Here is a 22,517-nt window from a genome sequence, read left to right as displayed (position 1 = left end):
ACATTGGCAGTGTTGTCTAGTACGATGGCAGCACCGACTAGTACACTAACAGTTTTGTATAGCACTGTGGTAGTGTTGTCTAGTATGGTGGAAGCACTGACTAGTACGATGGCATTGCTGACTAGTACGGTGGTCATGCAGACTAGTATGAAGACAGTATCAACTATTATAGTGGTAGTGTATTGTTACAAGGCCCATAGTATTAAGTAGTGTCGTTTGGGATATCACATGTGTGATTAAGGCATTCATTAAAAAGATTTGAAAGCTAGAATAATAGACTTTAAAGGTCCCAAATTTGACGAGGAGATTGGCGTAAATCAGGACGATATCTTGATGAAACAAAAATGAGGACAAATAGGTTATTGGAAGGAGGATTATGAAATGAACTGAAGATTGTTGTGGGTATAGAAAATGAAATTATAATGGTTGATAGTTCTCTTTTTGAGCATAGTGCTATCCTAAACTCCGAACATAAAATTTGCAAAGAGAATGTCTTAAAGGTAGTTGAAGCTCTTAAAGACAAACAAAAAAAATTGTTGTGTGTTGATTATAATCAATGAACTAGTGAGTTGCATTATTCTCAAGAATCCGTTGTTAGTCACCAAAGATAAGGTTGTGCAAGCCATGACACACTTCAACGACACATAAATTCATAGATGCTGACATTTGGAAGGTCAGTGTTGAGAGGGGGTGGCAATATATTGGAGGATATTTTCTTGCAGATTGGCATGTAATTGAAGGTTTTGTGGAGTCAATGAAATCAAATTATCTACCCTTAATTTTTGATAGGGCTCAAGTAGTTAGGTTGGGAGCTGAGGCCTTGCCTACTTCTAGGAAAAAAGAGGTTAAGGTTGATGAACTCGCCTTTCATCTTACATCAATTCGCGACTTATTAGTTAGCACTTATGTGGCATTATGAAGAAAAAAGGATAAGTTTTCTTCTGTTACAATCTCAAGAGAACAAAAAATAAGCATTGACAGAAGAAACTAAGGAGATAATAGATGAACTTGATAGTCTCCATGAAGAATTTGGTTTGGATTATTGTCCTAAGAATGCAAGTACAGAGTTGGTTAAAAAGGATGGAAGTTTCTTTCATTATTCCAATAAACTATTCTTTGAAATGGAAGCAAAGCGAACCTTTGATAGTCCTCTCTTTATGATAAATAATGAAAAATTATTTTATTTGAGTAGCACAAAGGATGACGATCACAAGATATGGGATCCAAACGAAGACCCTTGGGAGATTATGTTACATGAAGACTTCATCTTGAAGTTACCATTTTTGGGTCACTTATGGCACAAAACAATATTACAAGACTCGGCGAGTCTTTTAAGGACTTTGTGAGTCCCAAGGTGAGGCAGCCTTCTAGAGGTTGGTGGCCTCTTACCTCAGACTCGGCCGAGTCATGGGCACATTTCCATGGACTCACTGAGGTTGTGAGTCCCACTGGTTTGACTCTATTGTCTACTAGCAAATAATAAAGGGAAAAAAAAAACAATTTTTATATTTTTTAAAAACCTTTTGGGTATGTATGCCATGTCTAAGACCTAAAAAGGTTATTCTATCACTTCCAAACACAAAACAAAAAGAGAAAAAAGGCTTGAGAGAAGAGTGTTGAGTGTTTAGGAAATAAATTAGCAAATTGCTTGGCTCTCATACCAATTGTTGATTGTTTGTGCCACTTTGTAGCTTGCTTCTAAGCATTGATAGGAGTTGTGAGAAGCAATTGGAAGAGGCTTCTACAAACTTGAGTTGCATTTCCATTTTTAGAGCAAATTTGAAGAGGTAAGTTATGTTTCTTTGTGTTCTTTTGTAAAAAAAAATTACATTCATGAATCTTTTTGTTTACATTTGTTTGTATTTAGATTTGTTTCATTTTATGTTGATGGAACACTTGAAAAGTAAGCAGCCCTAGTATTTATAAATTTGATTATCATTATTGTAAATGCTTTATTTTTATTTTTATGATATACTACAACAGCAGCAACATCATGTCTCAGCCTGAGCGTAGTGGATCTAGGCCTACATATAACCCCAATGTTGACCTTGTTGTAGTACCAAGGGATAGGGCTTGGGAACATGCCATCCCTGACCAAAAAAATGTTCTTGCATGTTGGCATTGTATGATGACAGATAATGGGGGAGGCGTTAACAAATTGAAATATCACCTTGCTCATATGCCAAGGCATAATGCAAAACCATGCAAGGGAGTATACCAAGATGTCATACGTGATATGCAACTTTTCATCGCAACCTTTTCTAATCATAATTAAATGCATGTCCCTACACCATTTACAAGATGCGTTCTTGCCTATCACATCACATGTCTATCGGCAATGTAATACATCTCGAAAATCGTGAACTTTGAACCACGAAGTTTAGGTTCGAGGGTTCAACTTCCCTCTGCCATGAAATATAGGATGGAACATTTCGATGACTAACTCACATGCTTAATGAATCATGAACACTAAACCATTGACCATAAAGTTTGAGGTTCAAATTCGGTGCGGAACATTTGCATCCATTGTGCCTTAATAAAACAAACGATGCAACCTAGCTATTAAGATAGTACACAATGTAGGACAAACTTTAAACCTTGAACTTTGGAGTTCAACAGTTCAAGAACACAAGGCAAGTGCAGTAACTACGAACCACAACATGAAAAGTGATGACAAAGGGACTAAAACATCATTGCCCAACCTTGAACTTTGAACTCCGAACTCATGATGTTCAAGTTCAAGCTTCAATGACTACATGGGGACTTAACAATTCTAACATTTAGGAAAAATTTGATGAGACCGAAACATGGGTAATAGTTGGCTCTGACTAGGGACTAGGACTGTAAAGGACTTAGTTGGCTTCGCACTACCACAAAATAGAACTTGACCAGAAACAAAAACAAGTAAAGCAAACTAAGCTAAGGGACTAACTACAACACAACAACAAAAAATTATGTACAAAGAACTAATTGATCCTTACATTTGGTATAGCTTTAAATCTTGTCCATTGTAGGACAAATGAAGTTCAATGCCATTTGCATACTTAAGCTTTAAAGAATTTGAACCAAGAGTCTAGCTGATTTCAAATGGACCCTTCCACAAAGATTCAAACTTCCCATGAGCCCCCTTAGGTTCTTTTTGCTTGTCCCATAGGAGCACTTTGTCACTCTCCATCAACTTTCTTCGTCTGGCTTTACGTTCAAAGATCTCTTGCACGCTTGCCTAGTGGTTGGTAATATATCTGCCCTCTCTTCTTCTATCTTAGCTAGATACATTATTCTTTTCTCCAATGAACATTGAAAAATCTCGTCTTCTATAACCTTCTACAGCTTAGAGGCAACCAGTTCCAATGGCAGAGATAATTGCACTTCTAGCCCTTATACTAACTCAAACGGAGTCATTCCAATGGCTCTTTTCAATGAGGTGTCATATGCCCATAATGCTTCATAGAGGGCCTTTTGTGCCAATCTCTTCCTCTTTCATCGACTAGCTTCTCTATGATATTAATCAAATTTTTATTTGTGGACTCTGCTTGTCCATTCCCTTGAGTTTAAAGAATGCAATAGACTAGTCCCATTATCATGATTCATAACAAAACAATTGTATCTCTTGAGACGAAAAGTTTTGTGCATTGTTAGTCACTATTTTTAATGGAACCCCAAACCTGAGTAGTATATTTTCTTTCAAGAACTGACACACCTTTTCTGAAGTTGTTTTCTTTACCAGAACTACTTCTACCCATTTTGTGAAGTAGTTTGTAGCAGTAAGGATGTGGGTATGACCAGCACTAGAGGATGGATCAAGTGGGCCAATAAATCAAGTCCCCATTGCCTAAAAGGCTCTTCTATAACCATTGGCTTCAAAGGTAGGGTAGCTAGTTGGGGCTTGCCTGTAAACAATTTATGCTTCTCACAATTTGCCACCCACTTATAAGCATCTTTGAACATGTTCGACCAGTAGTAATGATTCCTGAGTATCTTGAAGGTAGTGAAAACTGATGAATAATCACCACCACAGGCTTCGTTATGGAATATTTGTAATAGTTTCTTCTGTTGATCTATGTCCACACGCTGGAGAAACATCCCATCCACCCCCTTTTTGTACAACACGTCATCCACAATAACATACTTAGCTCCCTTTAATCTCAAATTCCTTTTCTCTTTACTTGAGATGGACTTAGGACATTCACCATAAGTCAAGAAATAAGAAATATCTGAAAACCAGGGATCTTTCAGACTAACAAACAACCAAACAGGGAGAGCTTCATCTTCTCTGTTTTCAGCTATTAACTTACACGGCCCTTGGCCTCTAACCATCTTGGTGGGCTTAAAGTCAAGGTCAAATTCTTGTACCCTTGCCACCCATGTAGCTCTGTTATTTACAGCTACTTCTTGTTGTGTTAAAATACTCTTCATTGTAGTACTTGAGACATATACCACAAAATGAGAATGAAGAATGTAGTATCGAAATTATTTAATAGCTTTCACTACGGCAAATGCCTGTTTTTCAGCTAGAGAATACTGCAATTTGTGTTTCTTCAAAAGGTATACTCATGAAAGCTATTGGAACTTCCTCATTCATTTCATTTTTTTGTAACAATACTCCCAACATGGTATGTTCAGATGCATAGCAATTTATGATAAAATCTTTTTTTAAATTAGGATGAATCAGCATGGGGGCTTGGGCTATTGCCTTCTTTACCTCATCAAATGATTTCATAGCATCTTCATTCCACTTAAAAGTCTTCTTTTCACTCAGAAGATTTACCATTGGTCTTATAGTTTCAGCAAAGCTAGGTACAAACCTTCTTAAGAAGTTGACCCAAAGGAGGATCTTACACCATTGCGATTGGAAGGGAGGCATAATTGTTGAACGGCCCTTACCCATTCTGGGTCAATTTTGATTCCTTCCTTCAAGATCAAGTAGCCCAATAATTTCCCCTTCGTAACAAAAAAAAATAAATTTCTTTAGGTTCAAAGAGATTATGTGTTCTAGACATCATCTTTGAAGCACTTCCCTGAGATCCTTCAAATGCTTTTTCCTCCTAGGAAAGACTATCATGTCATCCAAGTAAATAACAATGGTTTTAATCAACATGTCACCAAAGGTTGAATTCATAGCCTACTAGAGAGTAGCTCCAGAGTTAATTAGCCCAAACTGCATCCTACGATAGGCAAATGTGCCACATGGAGTAGTGAAGGTCGCCTTGTGCTGGTCATCTTTTTCCATACTAATCTGGTTGTATCCTAAGAACCCATCCAAGAGGGAAATAACTTCTGAACTAGCCACCGTTTGAAGAATTTGGTCCATCTTTGGTTATCCTTCAAGCTTGCCTAATTCAAGTCTCCAAAATCCACATAAATACAAATCTTTCAATTCTTTTTGCGCACAGACACAATATTAGCCACCCATGTAGAGTGATGTATAGGGTAAGTGATGCGTGCCTTAAGCATCTTGTTAACTTCTCTGAAATGGCATTCGCCACCTCTGGATTATAGGTTCTCAATTTCTGTCAAAAAGTTGAAACCCAAGCTTCGAGAGGGTATGGTGGCGGAACTAGCCTCATCAAAAGTTTTGAGATCTTCATAGGACCAAGCAAAGACATCTTTGAACTCTTCCAATAGCTTTAAAAATCCGGCATTTTCATCAATATCACAGCACACACCCAAATTCACTAACTTGGGATCACGTTCATCTCCAATGTTTACTTTCTCATAGTCACTAGATTGACTACCATCTTTTTTAGTTGCTTGATTCACAAAGTAGTCTTTTTTATCAAACAATTTTTCATAGTCCACCACCCCTTTTGATATATAGTTGTCTTTCAGTTGCAAGATCTCCTCGTGGCAATTTACATCTCTATCTCGGCAAAATTCAAAGCATTCAGCATTTGAACCTTCGATTACTGGTGAATCTATCCACTCCTTGCAAGGTGTTTAATTGAGCATCACCCCTGAACACCTGCCATGATTGTGCATTATCAGGTACACTAGGCCTGTGAACTAGCTCGATAGTATAACGATTATCTGAAAAATCAAGGTGCGGAATTGAGTTATAGTGGATGGCATTATGTTATTAGAAGCTCCAAAATCAATTATGCAGTTATTCAGTTTAAAATCATGTACAAATAAGGATACGTAGAAAGGTTCAGGTTTGTCCTTCATAAGGGAGGTGGAGGCTAAGTTCTCTAATTAAACCGGCTCTCTTTCATCATTCATTTGGTTCACTCTAGATGTTTCACTAGAACATACATTATTAACTTGTTGAGAGGTCATTACAGTAGGTGACCCTTTAACATAACCAACCAATTTATCTAATTCACGATGGTTCATCTTCAGATACTTAGCAGGAGAAATTTGGATTTTAAGAGGATTTACAAAATTCCACAATATCAAAAAGGGGTTCAGGGTCAGACCCTTTCAGAATTTAAACCTATGGGATCATTGCCCTTTGTACTTTGTGGGTTTCATTGCTTTGGGCTCCTACATCTTTTTCTTGCAGCGTCACCATAGGGCTTGTTGTTTGGTCGCTCATCTTTCCTCCACGTTGTCCTCTAGTCAAAGCAGACCAGGAAGGCTCCTCTAGAGTCACCAATATGTCACCACCTCTTTCGGAGTCAAATTTGTATTCCAGGTAATAACTTACAGAGTCGCCAGTTGTCTCAGAGGATTCATCCTAAATGGTTATTCCTGTTGCAGTTGCTTTCTTGGCTTCTAATTGCTTGTGGCATACATTTTCTGGATATGCAGTTCCATCATGGTCATCTGTGCGGTGAAAAATGCAAAAATTATTATTATTAGGAGGTTCAATTTGGAGCCTATGCTATGTAGGAGGCAAATTGAACTGCTTTACTATATTTCCTATGCCTTGATTCCAATATTTGTGTGGAATATTCTGATAAGGTATTGTAGCTTTAGGCAAGTGTAGCTTCACAATTATCATATTACTTACTAAACTTTGTATTAGAGAGTAGTGCTTGAAGTGGATGCCTGTGCATTTGGTACTTGCACCTCCCTTTTCCACTTCACCGCTGTGATAAGGTCATCTTCAAGTTCAATAGCTAATCTTTGTGCAGCAGTGAAGTCTGCCTCTCTACCCCTCCTAAGGTGAAAATTAATATTGAGTGGCATTGAGTTCAAAAAGAAACCCTTCTTGTTTTCATCATTTGGCCTCGAAGCCACAAGAATTTGGTGCAATTTTTTGTTGAACTTCGGGACAATTTCTCGCATAGGAACATGTACCTCTTTCAATTGGCTTAACTGCATTGACAAAGTATGTTCATCCTCAGCAACCTTGAACCTGACTTCAAAGGCTGTTGTCATTTAATTCCAGTTATGTATAGAGGCACGTGGAAGATGATGAAACCAATCAGCAGCAAAAGCTGTTAGGGTTTGTACAAAGAGTCTTACTGCTACATCCTCTGTCGGGACATCTAAGAAACCACAAATGGAGTGAAAGGCATTCATGTGGTCTTCGGTTGATATTTTCCCATCTCCTTTGAACTTACACAATATGTCTCGAGTTTCTTTAGGCAAAGCTCTGAAATTTGTGCGGAGGCTCAAAGGGCCTACGACCTCTCCCCAAGGTTGGCTCAAAGCCAAGTTGGGTAGCACACAGTCCAATGGTCTAATATTAATGCAAATGGGCGCTACAGTGCCAAGGATGCTTAAAGCCTGAACAGTCATGGAGGAGATTGAGGCGGGCAGTGGAGATGAAGATCGGCTAGCTGATTTGATTTTCTTTTTCCTTCTCAGAGTGTGGTCAGGGGCAAAATTCAATCCTTTCAACACCTCAAAATCTTCATCTACCAATCCCCTATCCTTGTCAGTCCTGGTGTACCTTCTTTCAGCCAGTTTAACTATTGAATTCTCTACTCAATTCCTTGCTGGAACTTGAGCAATCTGATTCACTACCACTGCTTCTTGAACCACAAGTACTCCTCTCAATCTTTCTCCTCTCTCTTCTTCTTCTTCAAGAATTCTCGTTACCTGCTGACATTGTTGATTATTCCTTTTTAATTGCCATGCTTCTAAGTTCAAGTCTGAGATTAAATCTTCTTGTGTGTCAAGAAATCCTAAATTTGGTTGTAAGTTCCAAAGTAACAAGAATCGGAATCAGATCGAAATCGGCAAGGCCGAATCAAATCGTGAATCGGCCATGAATCGGAATCAAATCGGCCATGAATCGGAAAATTTAAAAAACCCTTGAAATTTAGTGAGTAACTTATTTCATAAACCCTTTATCGCTGATTCGATTCACCGATTCACAAAAAATCGTTTGGCTTGAATCGAATCGCCGAATCGCGTGAATCGCATGAATCGCCGTGATTCTTGGAACTATGGTTGTAACACAAGAAACACATCATTATGTGGCAAAACCATGATTTCTCATTACACCATGAAAACTTTGGAACACTAGGTCATTAATGCTGCCAAAATAAGATGTGGGATCTTTTCCTTAAACATTGCTCAGTAGAAGAACTCTCCAAGGTGAAAGTCCATATCTCAATGCTATTTGGAGGATTTATGGACCTGTTTATAGCTAACATTGAGATTATTTCATTAGCTGCTAAACTTGGGAAAGAACCTTGTGTGAGTATTTGAAAGGTTCAAATAAGATAGTACCATTGTCATTAGAAACTAAAACATTGGTGGATCTTACGAGGGGTCGCAGGTGCACAAGAAGGCAACAGTTCTTGAGTTGTTAATTTGTTTAGAGTCGTGGGAGGAAGAAAAGACTAGATGTTGTTCAAGAAAAATGCATATTTTAATGTTGATCAAATTTCAGGAAGAGGATATCAGTCTTCGGTAATCTGCCACCACCTGTAGGTGAAGCAAGGAAAGCATGCAATATGTTAAAGGAGTCAGCATCATTTAGAGCCTTTGGAGGCAATTAAACCAGCCACCAACATTAGAAGTTCCCACTTCAACTTATAGCTGTTCCAAAGGTTTTAATTTTAGCTGCTTGTTCTTGAAGTGAACGATAAAATTTTAGGGTTAAGGATTGCTGGAAGAGCCTCTGAACCAATGAGCAATAGCAGACTGGGGTATAACAGTTCCAAACAGTTATGGGCAATTTTTGAAGTGTAAAACACTTATTCCCATTTGGACATACTCTACTTACATTGCCTCACATCCAGATTGAATATACAACCATCTCTGATCATTATTGGGGATATTCTACGACCATCAGTCCCTGTAGCAGCTGTTGGGGCAAAGTTCAGATATAATGTTCATTAGATGTGCAGTGAAACACCAGCATTCCCATGTGACACAATTTGTACAATCTGCCCACAGCATTGTCAATATATCCAGTCCACTATAATACTAGCTAGTACTCTATGTTCAATCTATTTCCTGACTTGTAAATAAAAGCTCTAAAACGTGCCAATTGTTTGATGCAATGATTGCATATCTGTTTAAGTGTTTATGAAATTGATGATGCAAACTGTTCGACTAAATTCCTAGTCATTGAACTTGGAAAGGAAAAAAGAAGAAAATGGTTAGCAAATCAGGGTTGTTCATTACAATTTCATTACATCTGTTGCTGAACTAATAAATTGCCATTTACTTTCTAATGTAAAACAAGATTCATGCTTCCAGAAACTAATTGTATACCATTGAAAAAGACAGCAATAACAAAATTCCTAGATAATGGAGAACAGAAATGTCTCCTGCTTTGGTAATTTGATTTTGAGCACTACCAAATATGATGTTTCATTCCCAATATTCAAGTATGAAGTCATATATCAATTAGAATCCAGAGCTAAAACTACTGACATAGAACTCCTATGAGTCCATAAATCAAAATTTAAAACATATGCACCTTGTACCTTGTAGTTGCAGGACAAGAATATGAAAAAAAATAAAAATATACATTCAGTCTTTTAGAGCACTAACTTGTTTTAAAATTGAAGCTGGAAGATAACGTGTGAAATGTCCATCTGGATGTCTTTCACATCGTTCGTTCCCATCATTTCCCTCACCAGAGTAACACAAAATAGATATTTCATTTGTGGTTGGTACCACCCCTTCTTTCAAATATCTTTTTCCTAGTAAGGCATTGATCAGCGTTGATTTACCAGAATTGAATTCACCCTGTGATTAGCAAATTCAAAAAATTCAGTCACAATCTTACATGATGTATCAATGGCATATAAACACCAAAGTGAATTGCAGTCAACATTAATAATTAAGAAGATATAGCATAGAAGAATTGTTTATTGCTTTTAAAGGATAGTACAAAAAGGCTAAGAGAATGTATAAGCCATTCCCAAGTGAGATTCTACATCCTTGTGTTTCTAAAAAGCTATGTCTTTTTCTTTTGCACTCGCCAACTAGTCATACGAAGGTCATACAGATAAGATTGCCAACATTTTTTGAATTAAAATCTCTTCAAAACCAGACAACAGTGCTGGTAACCAATCAAGGATTATCATGGCGAAGTTAGAAAATAACTCAGTAGATCAATCTATTGGAAGGGGACATCAATGCTAGATTTTCATTTATTATAGTCAGAAACAATTCAAATATGGCATAGATAAGTTAGACGATTCAAGTATAATTTACTAGCCAGCAAACTTCAATTAGTATAAAGGTCATTCAAAAGTCTACCAGTAACTGTAGACATGTAAATGGACAATATCAAAAAAATATCACCAAAGGGCATCATGTGATGACACATTTGCACACAAAGAATACCTTCTCAAGATGTTAAAGATTGTTCTGACAATAAATATGAAAGAGGGTGATATGTGAACTTAGATTAATCATTCTTAGTCAAATTTAAATAATTACTAACTTCACAAGATCATGACCTCTTATAGTTTCCTATCTTTCTTCACTATCAGCCATTAATCACAATCATAAATAACCAAGTAATCTATATTACTATATTAGTCATGATCCACCATTGTTTCTCATGGAAGATCTTTACAGTTATATGTAAATATAAGAAACTACATGTCAATATGAGATTAGATATGCAAAGTATTAAACACTCTTCCAATGGATACATTTTTCATTAGTAATTCACTATAACCTCATCTCCCTTGACCTCTTGAAAGATCCTTGATAGATCTCTTCCGCTGATCTGCTGTAATTTTATATTTTTAAATTTGTTTTCCCTGTTTATTAAAATTTTCTTGCAGAGTTGGACAAAAGTTGCAGAAGGGTTTGATTGTTTTATATTTTTGATGATTTTTCAATAAGAGGTGAGGTGAGGTGAGGTGGTTTTTTATAGTCCACGACACTATGCCATAGTTTTTGGGTTTACATACGGTGACAGTGGTATGGGACTACCTCATACTCTTTTTCGAGAGGTGCTATGGGTTTAAGTAATAATAAAAGTACAATAACATGAACTAGTTCTGAAAATGTATTCCAAATACATTTAAGGCAAAGTCACTTCAAGCAGATTTTTTTGAATATATGCCTAATATGTAACCAGATGAAGATTTACAATAATATCCAGAGGATTACAACCAAGAATAAAGCCAACCTGAAGGCGTGAAGGTGAAATATGAGCCCAGAAGGAAGCTACGGCCAGAGTCCAACTCTCAAATGTTGTACATGGAAAAGTAGATGGCTGCAAGGCACGGTCGTACAGCTACAAAGTGCCCACACGTGGGTAAAATACCCAAACCCCAGCTAAAACTCTGACTCAATATTGCATTCCTCAGAAGAAACAATGCACAATCTCCAAGATGCTTCTGACTACAAGAATCTAGACCACTGTTTTGGAGGCTACGTCCCAAATAGGCAAAGCAAGTGGGTTTGGCATCCCAAATGCTGAAAGCTCAATCAGAGCCCAAAACACAAATCCAAGATGTAATATGTCAATAATGCCTTCGAACTTTGTCTTTACCTCCTTATAACCCACCAAACTTAGCTCAAACCCTAAAAGTGTCCCCATGTGGCATTGGGTTATAAAATAATATATTTCTCATTTTTAAAGTGGTCAAGTATCCAGAAAATGACCTTCTTCCCAATAGAAAGAAATCCGTTCACCGAAATGCTCTAAGTCAAAAGAGAAATATTTAGAAAAGTTCAAGACCTTTCCAACGAGCTATTACACCAAGGGATATTCACCCAAATGAGGCCAAAAAACCCCTTATTACTCCAAAATGGCTATAACTTAGCCTTATTTAAGTTATTAAAATGCTAACTTAAGAGAATATTTAAATATTTTCCAAATAGCAAACTAATAGCGAAAACACCTCTACAAGGTGAAATTGAACTCGTCACCTCCTGTGATTGATGCCAGATAATCTAAAATAACTGACAGCCCCATCCCTCAAAATTAGGGATACTCCTAAAAAATAGGAACGTCTCTGAATCTCCCAAAATTGAAACCATAGAATGATCTCATAGAGACTCAAGACTATAACCCATCTCCACCTCCTAAAATGTAGGAAACTCCTCATACAATTAAGGAACTGCTCTCAACTACCCTCCTACTGTCTGAAACTCCAGATCCGAATACTGTATATCCTGACTAAGTCTCTAAACACCACTGCCAACCTAAAAGACTCCCTGATAGGCTAACTCTATCATCTCTGATGTCCACTCTAGAAAGGGGACATGACACCTCTTCTGATCTTAAATACTCCATTTGACATGAATGACATTACATGGGATCAAAACTAGAAAATTACCTTCTCCACAGTTTCAATCATCATTGTTAAGGCCTCCATCAGATAATGCTTTTGAGAGGTCGGGCACCCCAGTATTATTCTAGCTCCACAAAAACTAAGCATGGAATTTTCCCCCAAATTACCCTCATGGTTAGGCAATTTTCATTGTGGGGAAAATTCTACAATTCAGCATGATAACTAGAATAGTATTGGAACAGTTTTGACCTTTCAAGGATCCCTGTCTACCAAATGCAACTCCTGAAAGTGCCAGCTGAAACCATGCAAAGGTTTATTTTTCTCATTTCAGTCCCACCTCTAATAAATGTACAGCCTATTTACTCAGACTCATTCATTAAAGATTCACAATAAATTATATTCTGCAATGTCTAATGAAGGAAGCGCAATATCACTTGTTAGTTTGCCAACAAGAGGGAAGGTTCAAATTATCTCACACACACTATCCTTAGGGGCATCGACTATCATTTTTGTGTATTGTAATGTCCCCTTTTTAGCTCACCATGGTCAATGGTTTGGATTAGCCTATTAGTGATCTTCATAGGCTAATTAGTTGGTAAAAAGCTAAGTTACCAATTTGGGATCGGGTTCAGGTTCGGGTAGGAGAACCTTGTTCATGGGTTCAAGGAAACAAAAGTTTTCATTATGGTTTATAGGGGTTCATGTGTATGTTTGTGTGTCTGTGTGTACAAAAAAGTAAGAGAAATATTAAAAAAGTGTAAAACTAAATCATTTCATAGTATGATACTTGATCATTGATAAATGCCAACTGCTAAAGGTAAAAATTAAAACACAATTCTATCATTTCAAAGAAAATCATTGCATTGAATTACTAAATTAAAATATAGTTCATAAAAGTTTGAAAGTTGAAACACGATTCAAAGTTTAATGTTCATCAATAATCAATGTTTTGATCAATCATCAAATGGATTATCAAAAAAATTGTCTATAGGGTTTTCATTTTTCATAGCTGCTAGTAGATCCTCATTATCACCCAAACTAGTTCCGCTAGCACTAGATCCACCAAGCACCATGTCCTCATCGTCATCCACATCCAACAAAGTGGCTCTAGCAAGATCCTGAATGGTCATATCCAAGACAACGGACACAAGTGCTACATCCCACAACTTCTCTGCCCCCTTTTTGTATTTTGGATCCTTGTGTGACATGAGATGCAAATTGGTGTGAATAAACTGTTGACATTAAAGTCAATTTGTCTATTAGTGACTCACACGTAGTCAATATTCAGTTGCTACCGAGCTTCAGAACCTATGTACAGTTCATGCCAAGTGTAGCAGTATCTACCAAGTTGTTCAGTGCAATTGATGGAAACTCTAGTGTTAACCGAGCTCCACAGTGTCAAGCGATGTGAATCTAGTGTTGACTGATCCATGGAGTGTCAACCGAGTGATTCAATATATGTCGAATTTCGCAGTGTTCACCGAGTCACACAATGTTGACTAAGTTCAAGCTACTTGGAAGTGATCAGTATGAACCAAGCCTCTTCATCAACCGAGTGCCAGAAGATGCCGAGTGTTGACAGTGGTTGTCGAGTATTAGAACATCACCGAGTTTCTCTTCAAAACCCGAGTTACAGCAGTTGGCCTAACTTTGTGGATTTCAGTGAAACTTGTATTATAGCCAACTCTAGTTGGTTATGATTTGGATTGGTATATATGTAAAGCATTTTATCATATCCAAATAAGTATCATAAGCATGGAATAAAAAGAAATGTGAATTAAGAAAGCTACAAGTAGTATAAGGGTTAGCAAAGATTTATCTATCATAGCAAGGTGATCATTACAATTTAAGGAATCTCAACGAGCAAATCAGAGTTGCAGATCAGAGATCAACCACTAGTTCATCCTGACAGGGGTATCAGTTAAATCCTTAAACAAGGTAGATTTAACAGTCTTATGTAAATCTCTTCATCGATTGCATACTTCATTGTATGTTTTGTAAATCCTTTCACAAGGTGGACCTCACAATCCTTATTGCCCTAACAGAGAAAATCATCAGAAATAATCAATTGTAAGCTTCAATAGGTTAACTTTATACTGCAGTACTAAAGCTTGTGGGTATCATCCCCACCCCAATTTTACTTCTTATTTGAAAGGTTTCTGGGTCACCATATCTTGTGTCAAATTGCTATGAATGTTTATTTGCTTTCATTCTTTCATGCATGCAATCAGATTAGAATATTATATGGAGGATTAATTGGTGCAATATGATTAAGTTTTATTGGTTCCTGATTCACTCCTCCCCTCTCAGTAACCTTGCCTACCTCATATTTCCAAAAATTAGTATCAAAGCATTGTAGTTCTCATAGAAGAAGTTTAACAGCTTGAGCAAAGATCAAAGGTAATGGAGGTATATAGGCCAGATAAGGCTATTGACAATGAAAAGTTGGATCTTGAATTGGCTATTGGACAACTAAAGAAAGCAAAGGAGCAACTCTCTCAGTCATTGAAAAGAAGGAAAGATCTTGCAGTACTTTTGAATGACAATCTCTACACTGAAGAAAGAATTGAAGATATATATCCTGAAAGAAATTTAGATGAAGCTGATGAAGCAATCAAAGACCTATTAGAAAATAATTCCAATCTTCAAGGAGAAGTTAGAAAGCTGAAAAGAGAACAAGAAATCCAATCAATGAGATTATGTGAAGTCATGGAAGAAAAAGACAAAGCCAAAGAAGAGATAGAAGAAAATAACAATGAAATCAATCAACTATCCCTTCAGCAAACAGATTTTATTGATCAACTCACTGGTGCAAATGAAGAACTCATGAATCTAAGATCAGAAAATGAAAGACTGCAGAATGATCTAAACATTGAAAAGAAAACCAATGAAAGGATGATGAAATCTCAAGAAAGCATAAATCAATTGAATGAACAAAGTCAGTACAAACACAAAGGCAAAGCTGGAATAGGATACACAGAAGAAGGTGAATCATCCAAGCAAGGAGCTCAAAAGAATCAAAGGCCTACTTGCAATCATTGTGGTAAGATAGGTCATACATCAAACAAATGTTGGAGTAATCATAAAGCAAAATTCAATAGAAAATGCTACAACTGGAATATGCATGGTCATAGAGCAAGTGAATGCAAGGAGAAATCTAAGTTTGAAGGAAAATGTTATAGTTGCAATAAACAAGGATAGAAATCTTCTAAATGCAAAACCAAGAAATTGAATCCAACAGAACAGATTGTGAAAGTAATATTTACATGTGACTACAACACATGGTGTAGATGCCACTACTCTAGTGAATTTGAGCACATTGGAGCAAACTGTGTGAAACATCACGTGAGGAAAAGAGATATCACTAAAAAATGTTTCATTTGTATAAAACTTGGACATCTTGCCAAGAACTGTATGAACACAAGAAGAATTGAAGATGAAAAGAAAGCCAAGGCTAACAATATCAAAAAGCAGATGAAGCAGCAATGGATACCAAAATCTCCTGAGAATGCAAGCCCAAGTCATGAAGTTGATGTCACTCAAGAGTTGGGTGACTCAAGCATTTCAATTTGAATCCCTATGGGAATAACTGGAACTAAGATTCTGAAGAAGATCAATTCCAGCCAACAAGAAGAAGAGATCCATATCAACATTCAAGATGCACAAGAATCATCGAGTGGTTGTAGAAATTCACGACCTTACCGAGCTAGGTCGGGTCGCAAGACCCTGTCGAGCAAGGTCGAGATACACTAAAGTATTGTATGTGGACACCGAGTTTTTGAAGACTCTACCGAGTGATAATGATTCTACTGAGCTAAGAATGTTTGTCGAGCATTAAAGGCTGAAACCAAGTGGAAGACAGCATGTCATCGAGCAAGTAAACGTACCAAGCATCAATGGTGATTGTAAAGAGGAAGTTCATTAAAAGGGAGAAATTGAACGCATTATTTCATTGCGAATTTCCAGAGCTATTTGTGTAGAACAATTTCAGGGCCCCCGAGCAATTTGAGTGTTTGTTGTTGAAGGATTTTTGAAGTTTTCAAAAACCCTACCGAGCATGGCACCTTCCAGCAACAAAAACAAGAGAGGGTCTAAAATGTTGGTTCAAGGAGTCGATTGCAAGGGACCAAACTTCAAGTTGTGTACGGCAATTGCAAAAGTGCTTGACTGAGCTGGTGCACAATTGCAAATTCTGCCCAAGGTATTGCTCGTACACGATATCCGTTCATATTACCACTGTTCTATTCAAGAGCTAGGCATTCATGAGATAAACAAAGCATTGAGCGAGTTATGTGTGAATGGCGTTCTAAAACCTAAGCATCAACATTTGGAAGCCAAGGGCTTGACACACATATCACACATATGCTAAGAGACTTCCAGGTCAAATGGATAAGATATATTCTGAGCCGTGTGCATAATGGACAGTTATGGTTGGAGCAACCAATTCAGATAACGAAGAAAATGATTCATAGAATCATTGGTCTTCCAATGTTGAACAAAACCAAAGCAACCAAAACCCTAGGTCAGGTTGAACTAGCAAAGTGAACTCTTGCCGAGTGGGATGGCAAAGGAATGAAGATAAGTGGAATCACAGACACGGAACTAAAGTTTGGAATTCATGTGATTGCTCATAAGATCTACAACTCCAGTCATCTCAACAATTTGTCATGTGAGGCAGTTGATTTGGCTCTCAAAGTAGTGAAGAATAACATGGCATTCGACCTTGCCGAGTTGTTATTGAATCAATTCAACAAGAACATGGAGAACATCAGAGGTTCCAAGAACAATCCGTGTAAGTTTGGTTCACTCTTGACTTATTTATTCTTCTTTGTGCAAAAATTCTTCCCTTCCAAAGATGTCCCTATTTTATATCAAATAAATGAGTATATAGCAGAAATGGGTGAAAACTTTGATAGCATCATGGACAACTACTTTGAATCATTCAAGGGGAAGATGCAAAATAGATATAGGATACTAAAGAAGATTGTAGAAGACTACAAGGATGATATATGTTTCATGGTGGACTATGACTAAGTGTATATTCAGGCAATCAGACCTACAGTGGCATGGGTTAAGCCTCTAGAGTATGAGGTTAACATTGATGACACCAAAGATATCATTGAGGCATTGTTTAATGAGCCTGTGAATCCTAAAGCACCTTATTTTGGGACTTATGAAGAAGCCAAGACAAGAATAGAACTTGAAATTAAGCTTCGTCAAGCAATTGACAAAGGAAGAAAGAGGATAGCAAAACTAAGACAAGCAAGTTCTACTCTCCTACTGATAGAAAGAAAAGATGATGATGCAGAGGATGAAGATGAGGAAACCAAATCTGAGGAAGAAGAGCCTATAAGGAAAAATGGTAAGGTTATCATAACTAGACCTACTAAGTCATCCACTGTTGTATTCACAAGAAGGGCATCGAAGTCCATAAAGAAATTGAAGTTAGGTGAAGAGGATGTCAAGCAGATTATCTTCAAAAAGCCTCCACCTACACTTCAAGAAAAGTTAAAAGAATTGGAAGAAGGAGCTAGCATGGAAAATTTCAAATCTCTCAGATATGAGACCAGGAATGCAGATGAGAAAGCAGATTGAGGACATGCTTATGTCAAAATTGGGAAAATGGAAGTACTCACTAGATCAGCTTGTACAACAAATTCCTAAAGAGCTTATGCAAGCAATCAAGCCTAGATGGGAGCATGCAAAAAAGACTGCAAAAAACATCTTTGAACAAACCCTGAGGCAACTCAATGCCAAGTCTCAGTGAAAAGAAGGTGAAAGAATCTTTAAAGAAAAATGAAGAAAAGTTCACTCTTAAATTCAACATATGTATGATATTGATAAAAGACATTGAATAAGTAGTGAAGGCAGCCACAACTACATGGAAAAACATTTACAACCTGCATCAACTTAGTGATTTTGTTGTTCATGTTAATGACAAAGAAGATGATGATGATGAGGAAGAGCATGTGGAAACAAAAGATGATGAAGTAGATGATGTAAATTTGGATGATGAGGAGGAAGAACAAGAAGCTACTGGAGGAAGTCTTCCAAAGATTCGAAGCATTGAGGAAACTTATGCGGAGAAGATTGCAGCAGTAGTAATGGCCTCATTTCCTCATTCTCTGAGCAAAACCTTAGTGCAATCTAACTCAGAGAAAGCTTCTATCGAGTTGGTTGTGGGTACCACTGCAACACCAAGCACCCAACCAAGCTCAAGACCTGTTCAACTGAGTATTCCACTAATTGAAGTAACCAACACTTCATCTACTGAGCAGCAAGTGCCTCCATCATCAGGTTTATCATGCAGCAACAAGGTATTTCTACTATTAGTGTCATATCTACATTTGTTGCTAGCCCCTCAATTTCTACTACTATTTCTATTTCACATATATCCATAGCTAGTACAATGATAATTGAGAACAAGTCTCAACTGAGTATTGAAGTTTCAAATAAGGGTGAGGGTAAAGAAGAAGAAATTGATCTAGATGAGGATATAGTTATTCCAAATTGGGATATCTCTACTCTCACTCCTAATCAAATGAACACCATGGGTGAATTATTGCAAAAGAGAGCTAAGCAACAGAAGCTTAGAGAAGAGAAGAGAAAGAAAACCCAAGTGCTTGAAGATATAAAGGACATATTTGTAAATGCGTTGAGTATTGAGGTTGATGGTACACAAACTATTTTGGATTAGTTAGCAGAAGTTGTCTAGAAATTCAATGAAGACTTGAATGGACAAGATAAGTTGCTACAAAGAGCAAAAAGAAAATTTGAGAACAATGTATTGGAACAAATGGCACAGAAAATTGCAATAAACCAAGTAGAATTGTCTACTATTCTTGTTTCATTGGAGACATGTAAATAATGTCACTTCATTATTTGTTAAGTTGTGTGATACATCTACCTTCACACAATAATTAAAGATAAACTATCAAAGATAGATGAAGACATGAAGGCAAGTGCACACCAATTGTCACTTGACCCAAGTTACAATTTTGCTCATTATTCAAAAATCAGATTTTTGACAAATTTGCAAGTCGAATTATTAAAGGAAGAAGCCAGGATCAGGGCCACACTTGCAAAAATCTAAGGCATGATTCTTCCAAACATAGATGCATTGCATACACACATTGCACATGCTAAGACACTCATCCATGACAATAACTTCTCCATTGTTGATCACATGATGGAGTTCTACACAGAAGTTCAGATTGCATTGCATGCAAGTAAGGTGTTACAGGAAAATTGGGACAAAACAATGGCATTAATCTTGAAGGTACACTCTAAATTCTTGTCACATTTTGGTATTAACATATAGTATACACCTTTGACATTTATGTCAAAAAGGGGGAGAAGTATAGAAGTATAGATGAATGTATATATGTATAAAGAGAAGTATATGTAAAGACATGTAAAGAATATATTTATGGGGGAGCAGTACTCCAGATATATAAAGTTTATGTATGGGGGAGCAAAAAACATCTTTTACAAAAGCAATTTTGAAAATCCTAAAAAACAGAGTATGTTACCGAGTTGTAGACACAAAATGATGATAAAAGAATGATTTGACTTGTAATTTTGAGTATTCAATTTTTGGGATGATATGTGTTTTTGTCACTAATGCCAAAGGGGGAGATTGTTGACATTAAGGTCAATTTGTCTATTAGTTACTCACACTTAGTCAATATTCAATTGCTATCGAGTTTCGAAACCTATGTACAATTAATGTCAAGTGTAGCAGTATCTACCAAGTTGTTTAGTGCAAGTGATGGAAACTCTAGTGTTAATCGAGCTCCACGGTGTCAACCGAGTTACACAGTGTTAACCATGTTCTCCAGTGTCTACCAAGCTCGCAGTGTTAACGATGTGAATCTAGTGTTAACCAAGCCATGGAGTGTCAACCGAGTGATTCAGTATATGCCGAGTTTCATAGTGTTCACCGAGTCACGCAGTGCTGACCGAGCTCAAGCTACTTGGAAGTGATTAGTATGAACCAAGCCTATTTGTCAACTGAGTGCCAGAAGATGCCCAGTGTTGACAATGCTTGCCGAGTATTAGAACATCATCGACTTTGTCTTCAGAACCTGAGTTACAGCAATTGGGCCAACTTTGTGGATTTTGATGAAACTTGTATTGTAGCCAACTCCAGTAAGTTATGATATGTAAAGCATTGTATCATATCCAAATAAGTATCATAAGCATGGAATAAAAAGAAGTGCGAATTAAGAAGGCTACAAGCAGTATAAGGGACAGAAAAGATTTATCTATCACAGCAAGGTGATCATTACAATTCAAGGAATCTCAACCAGCAAATCAAAGTTACAAATCAGAGATCAGCCACTGGTTCATCCTAACAAGTGTATCAGTTAAATCCTTTAACAAGATAGGCTTAACAGTCTTATGTAAATCTTTACCGAATGCATACTTCATTGTATATTTTGTAAATCCTTTCACAAGGTGGACTTCACTGTCCTTATTGCTCCTAACAAGGCAAATCATCAGAAGTGATCAATTGTAAGCCTTAACAAGTTAACTTTATACTGCAGTACTAAAACTTGTGGCTATCATCCCCACCTCAGTTTTACTTTCTATTTGGAAGGTTTTTGGGTCACCATATCTTGTGTCAAATTGCTATGAATGTTTATTTGCTTTCATTTTTTCATGCATGCAATTAGGTCAGAATATTATATGGAGGATTAATTGGTGAAATAAGATTAAGTTTATTGGTTCTTGATTCAGCCCTCCCCTCTCAATAACCTTGCCTACCTCATATTTCCAACATAAACACCAAATCGTCAACTTTATTAGCAGCCAACAAGTTATGCTTGACTTAGTTGATAAAGGAGTAAGTATTGTAATTCCTCTCAGTGGCAAAAGAGCTACCAACCTGGAGAGAAAACAAGCAAAATTAAAAATTAAAACTAAAAAACAAATTCAAGAATGTCAAGTGTTAAATTCTACAATGCAAGTGACCAAAAAGTAGAATACAAATTTAAAAATTAAAAACTTGATCTTAATGGCAAGAGGTTGAAGGTACACATAATCCTGACCATGAAGGTACCACCATGTAATCACGTATGTTCTACTTTGGTCATTTATAGCAAGAGGGAGAAGATCTTTTCCTAAGATGAATAATTCAAATTCTCTCCTAACAGCTTCCCTACCTCTAGATCAGTAATGAGCCTGCTAAGTGTCCTCTTGTACCCACTAGCAACCTCAACATCTCTATGTGGCGGCACTCTACCAAGAATAGCAAGTACCTTTGCACAGTGGAATCTGGAAGCGAGAACATAGGCTAGAAGGTGAAGAGGTGTGGTCATTTTGTTCCAGTGATGGAAGAAAAATGCTTCCACCTTTTTATAAAAGGTGTCCTTGAGATCATTCTCTCTTCTTTGTATCGCCTGGGATATCAAATGATGTTCATGTAAGTTATGTCAATTAAAAATTTAGATATCTCTCAATAAACAATGATAGAGGAATGTATTATAAATTAAAATTTATAACTTGCTACTTTTATCCTCTCCAACATGGTGTCCATGGCATCATAGGCATCCCCGAGGCATGGTTCATCAATGTCAACAATTGTAGTGTCCCCATTTTCGCCAACATCAAAGTTTGAGAGATTAGCCTATGATTGTGATCCTCGTAGGCTAATTATTGTGAATAGAGGATCTTATGAGGCAGTGGCTTGGCTTAGGAGGGTCTTGTTTTCTCCACAATTCTGTAAGCTACAGGTTGGTTTTCGTTTGGCTCAAATTGGACTTCGTTTGGGCTTAGATTTGTGCACTTATTATTTGTGGTGAGTCGGGTGTTGATTGACATGGAAACTTTCTATTTGTGGAAAGTATATTTGGTCACATGGAAGAATAATAGGTGTGACTCCTATTTTAGAGTGGGAGTTAT

General features: G+C 37.0%; 1 protein-coding gene across 1 annotated transcript in view; it reads right to left on the bottom strand.

Annotated features, from left to right (window-relative positions):
* The window catches only part of FZL (FZO-like protein), a 171,484-nt gene that overhangs the window by 99,414 nt on the left and 49,553 nt on the right, over positions 1 to 22,517 (bottom strand). The window contains exon 4 of the mRNA XM_089797582.1: positions 9,901 to 10,098. Within this exon, the coding sequence (XP_089653708.1) occupies positions 9,901 to 10,098 (198 nt within the window). The remainder of the gene's footprint in view (positions 1 to 9,900; positions 10,099 to 22,517) is intronic.

Source organism: Cupressus sempervirens, chromosome 8 (assembly GCF_028749045.1).
Source record: "Cupressus sempervirens isolate cs-2001-9-10 chromosome 8, ASM2874904v1, whole genome shotgun sequence".
Lineage (NCBI taxonomy): Eukaryota > Viridiplantae > Streptophyta > Pinopsida > Cupressales > Cupressaceae > Cupressus > Cupressus sempervirens.
Note: the sequence above shows the minus strand (reverse complement) of the source record. Positions and strands in the feature narration are given on the sequence as shown.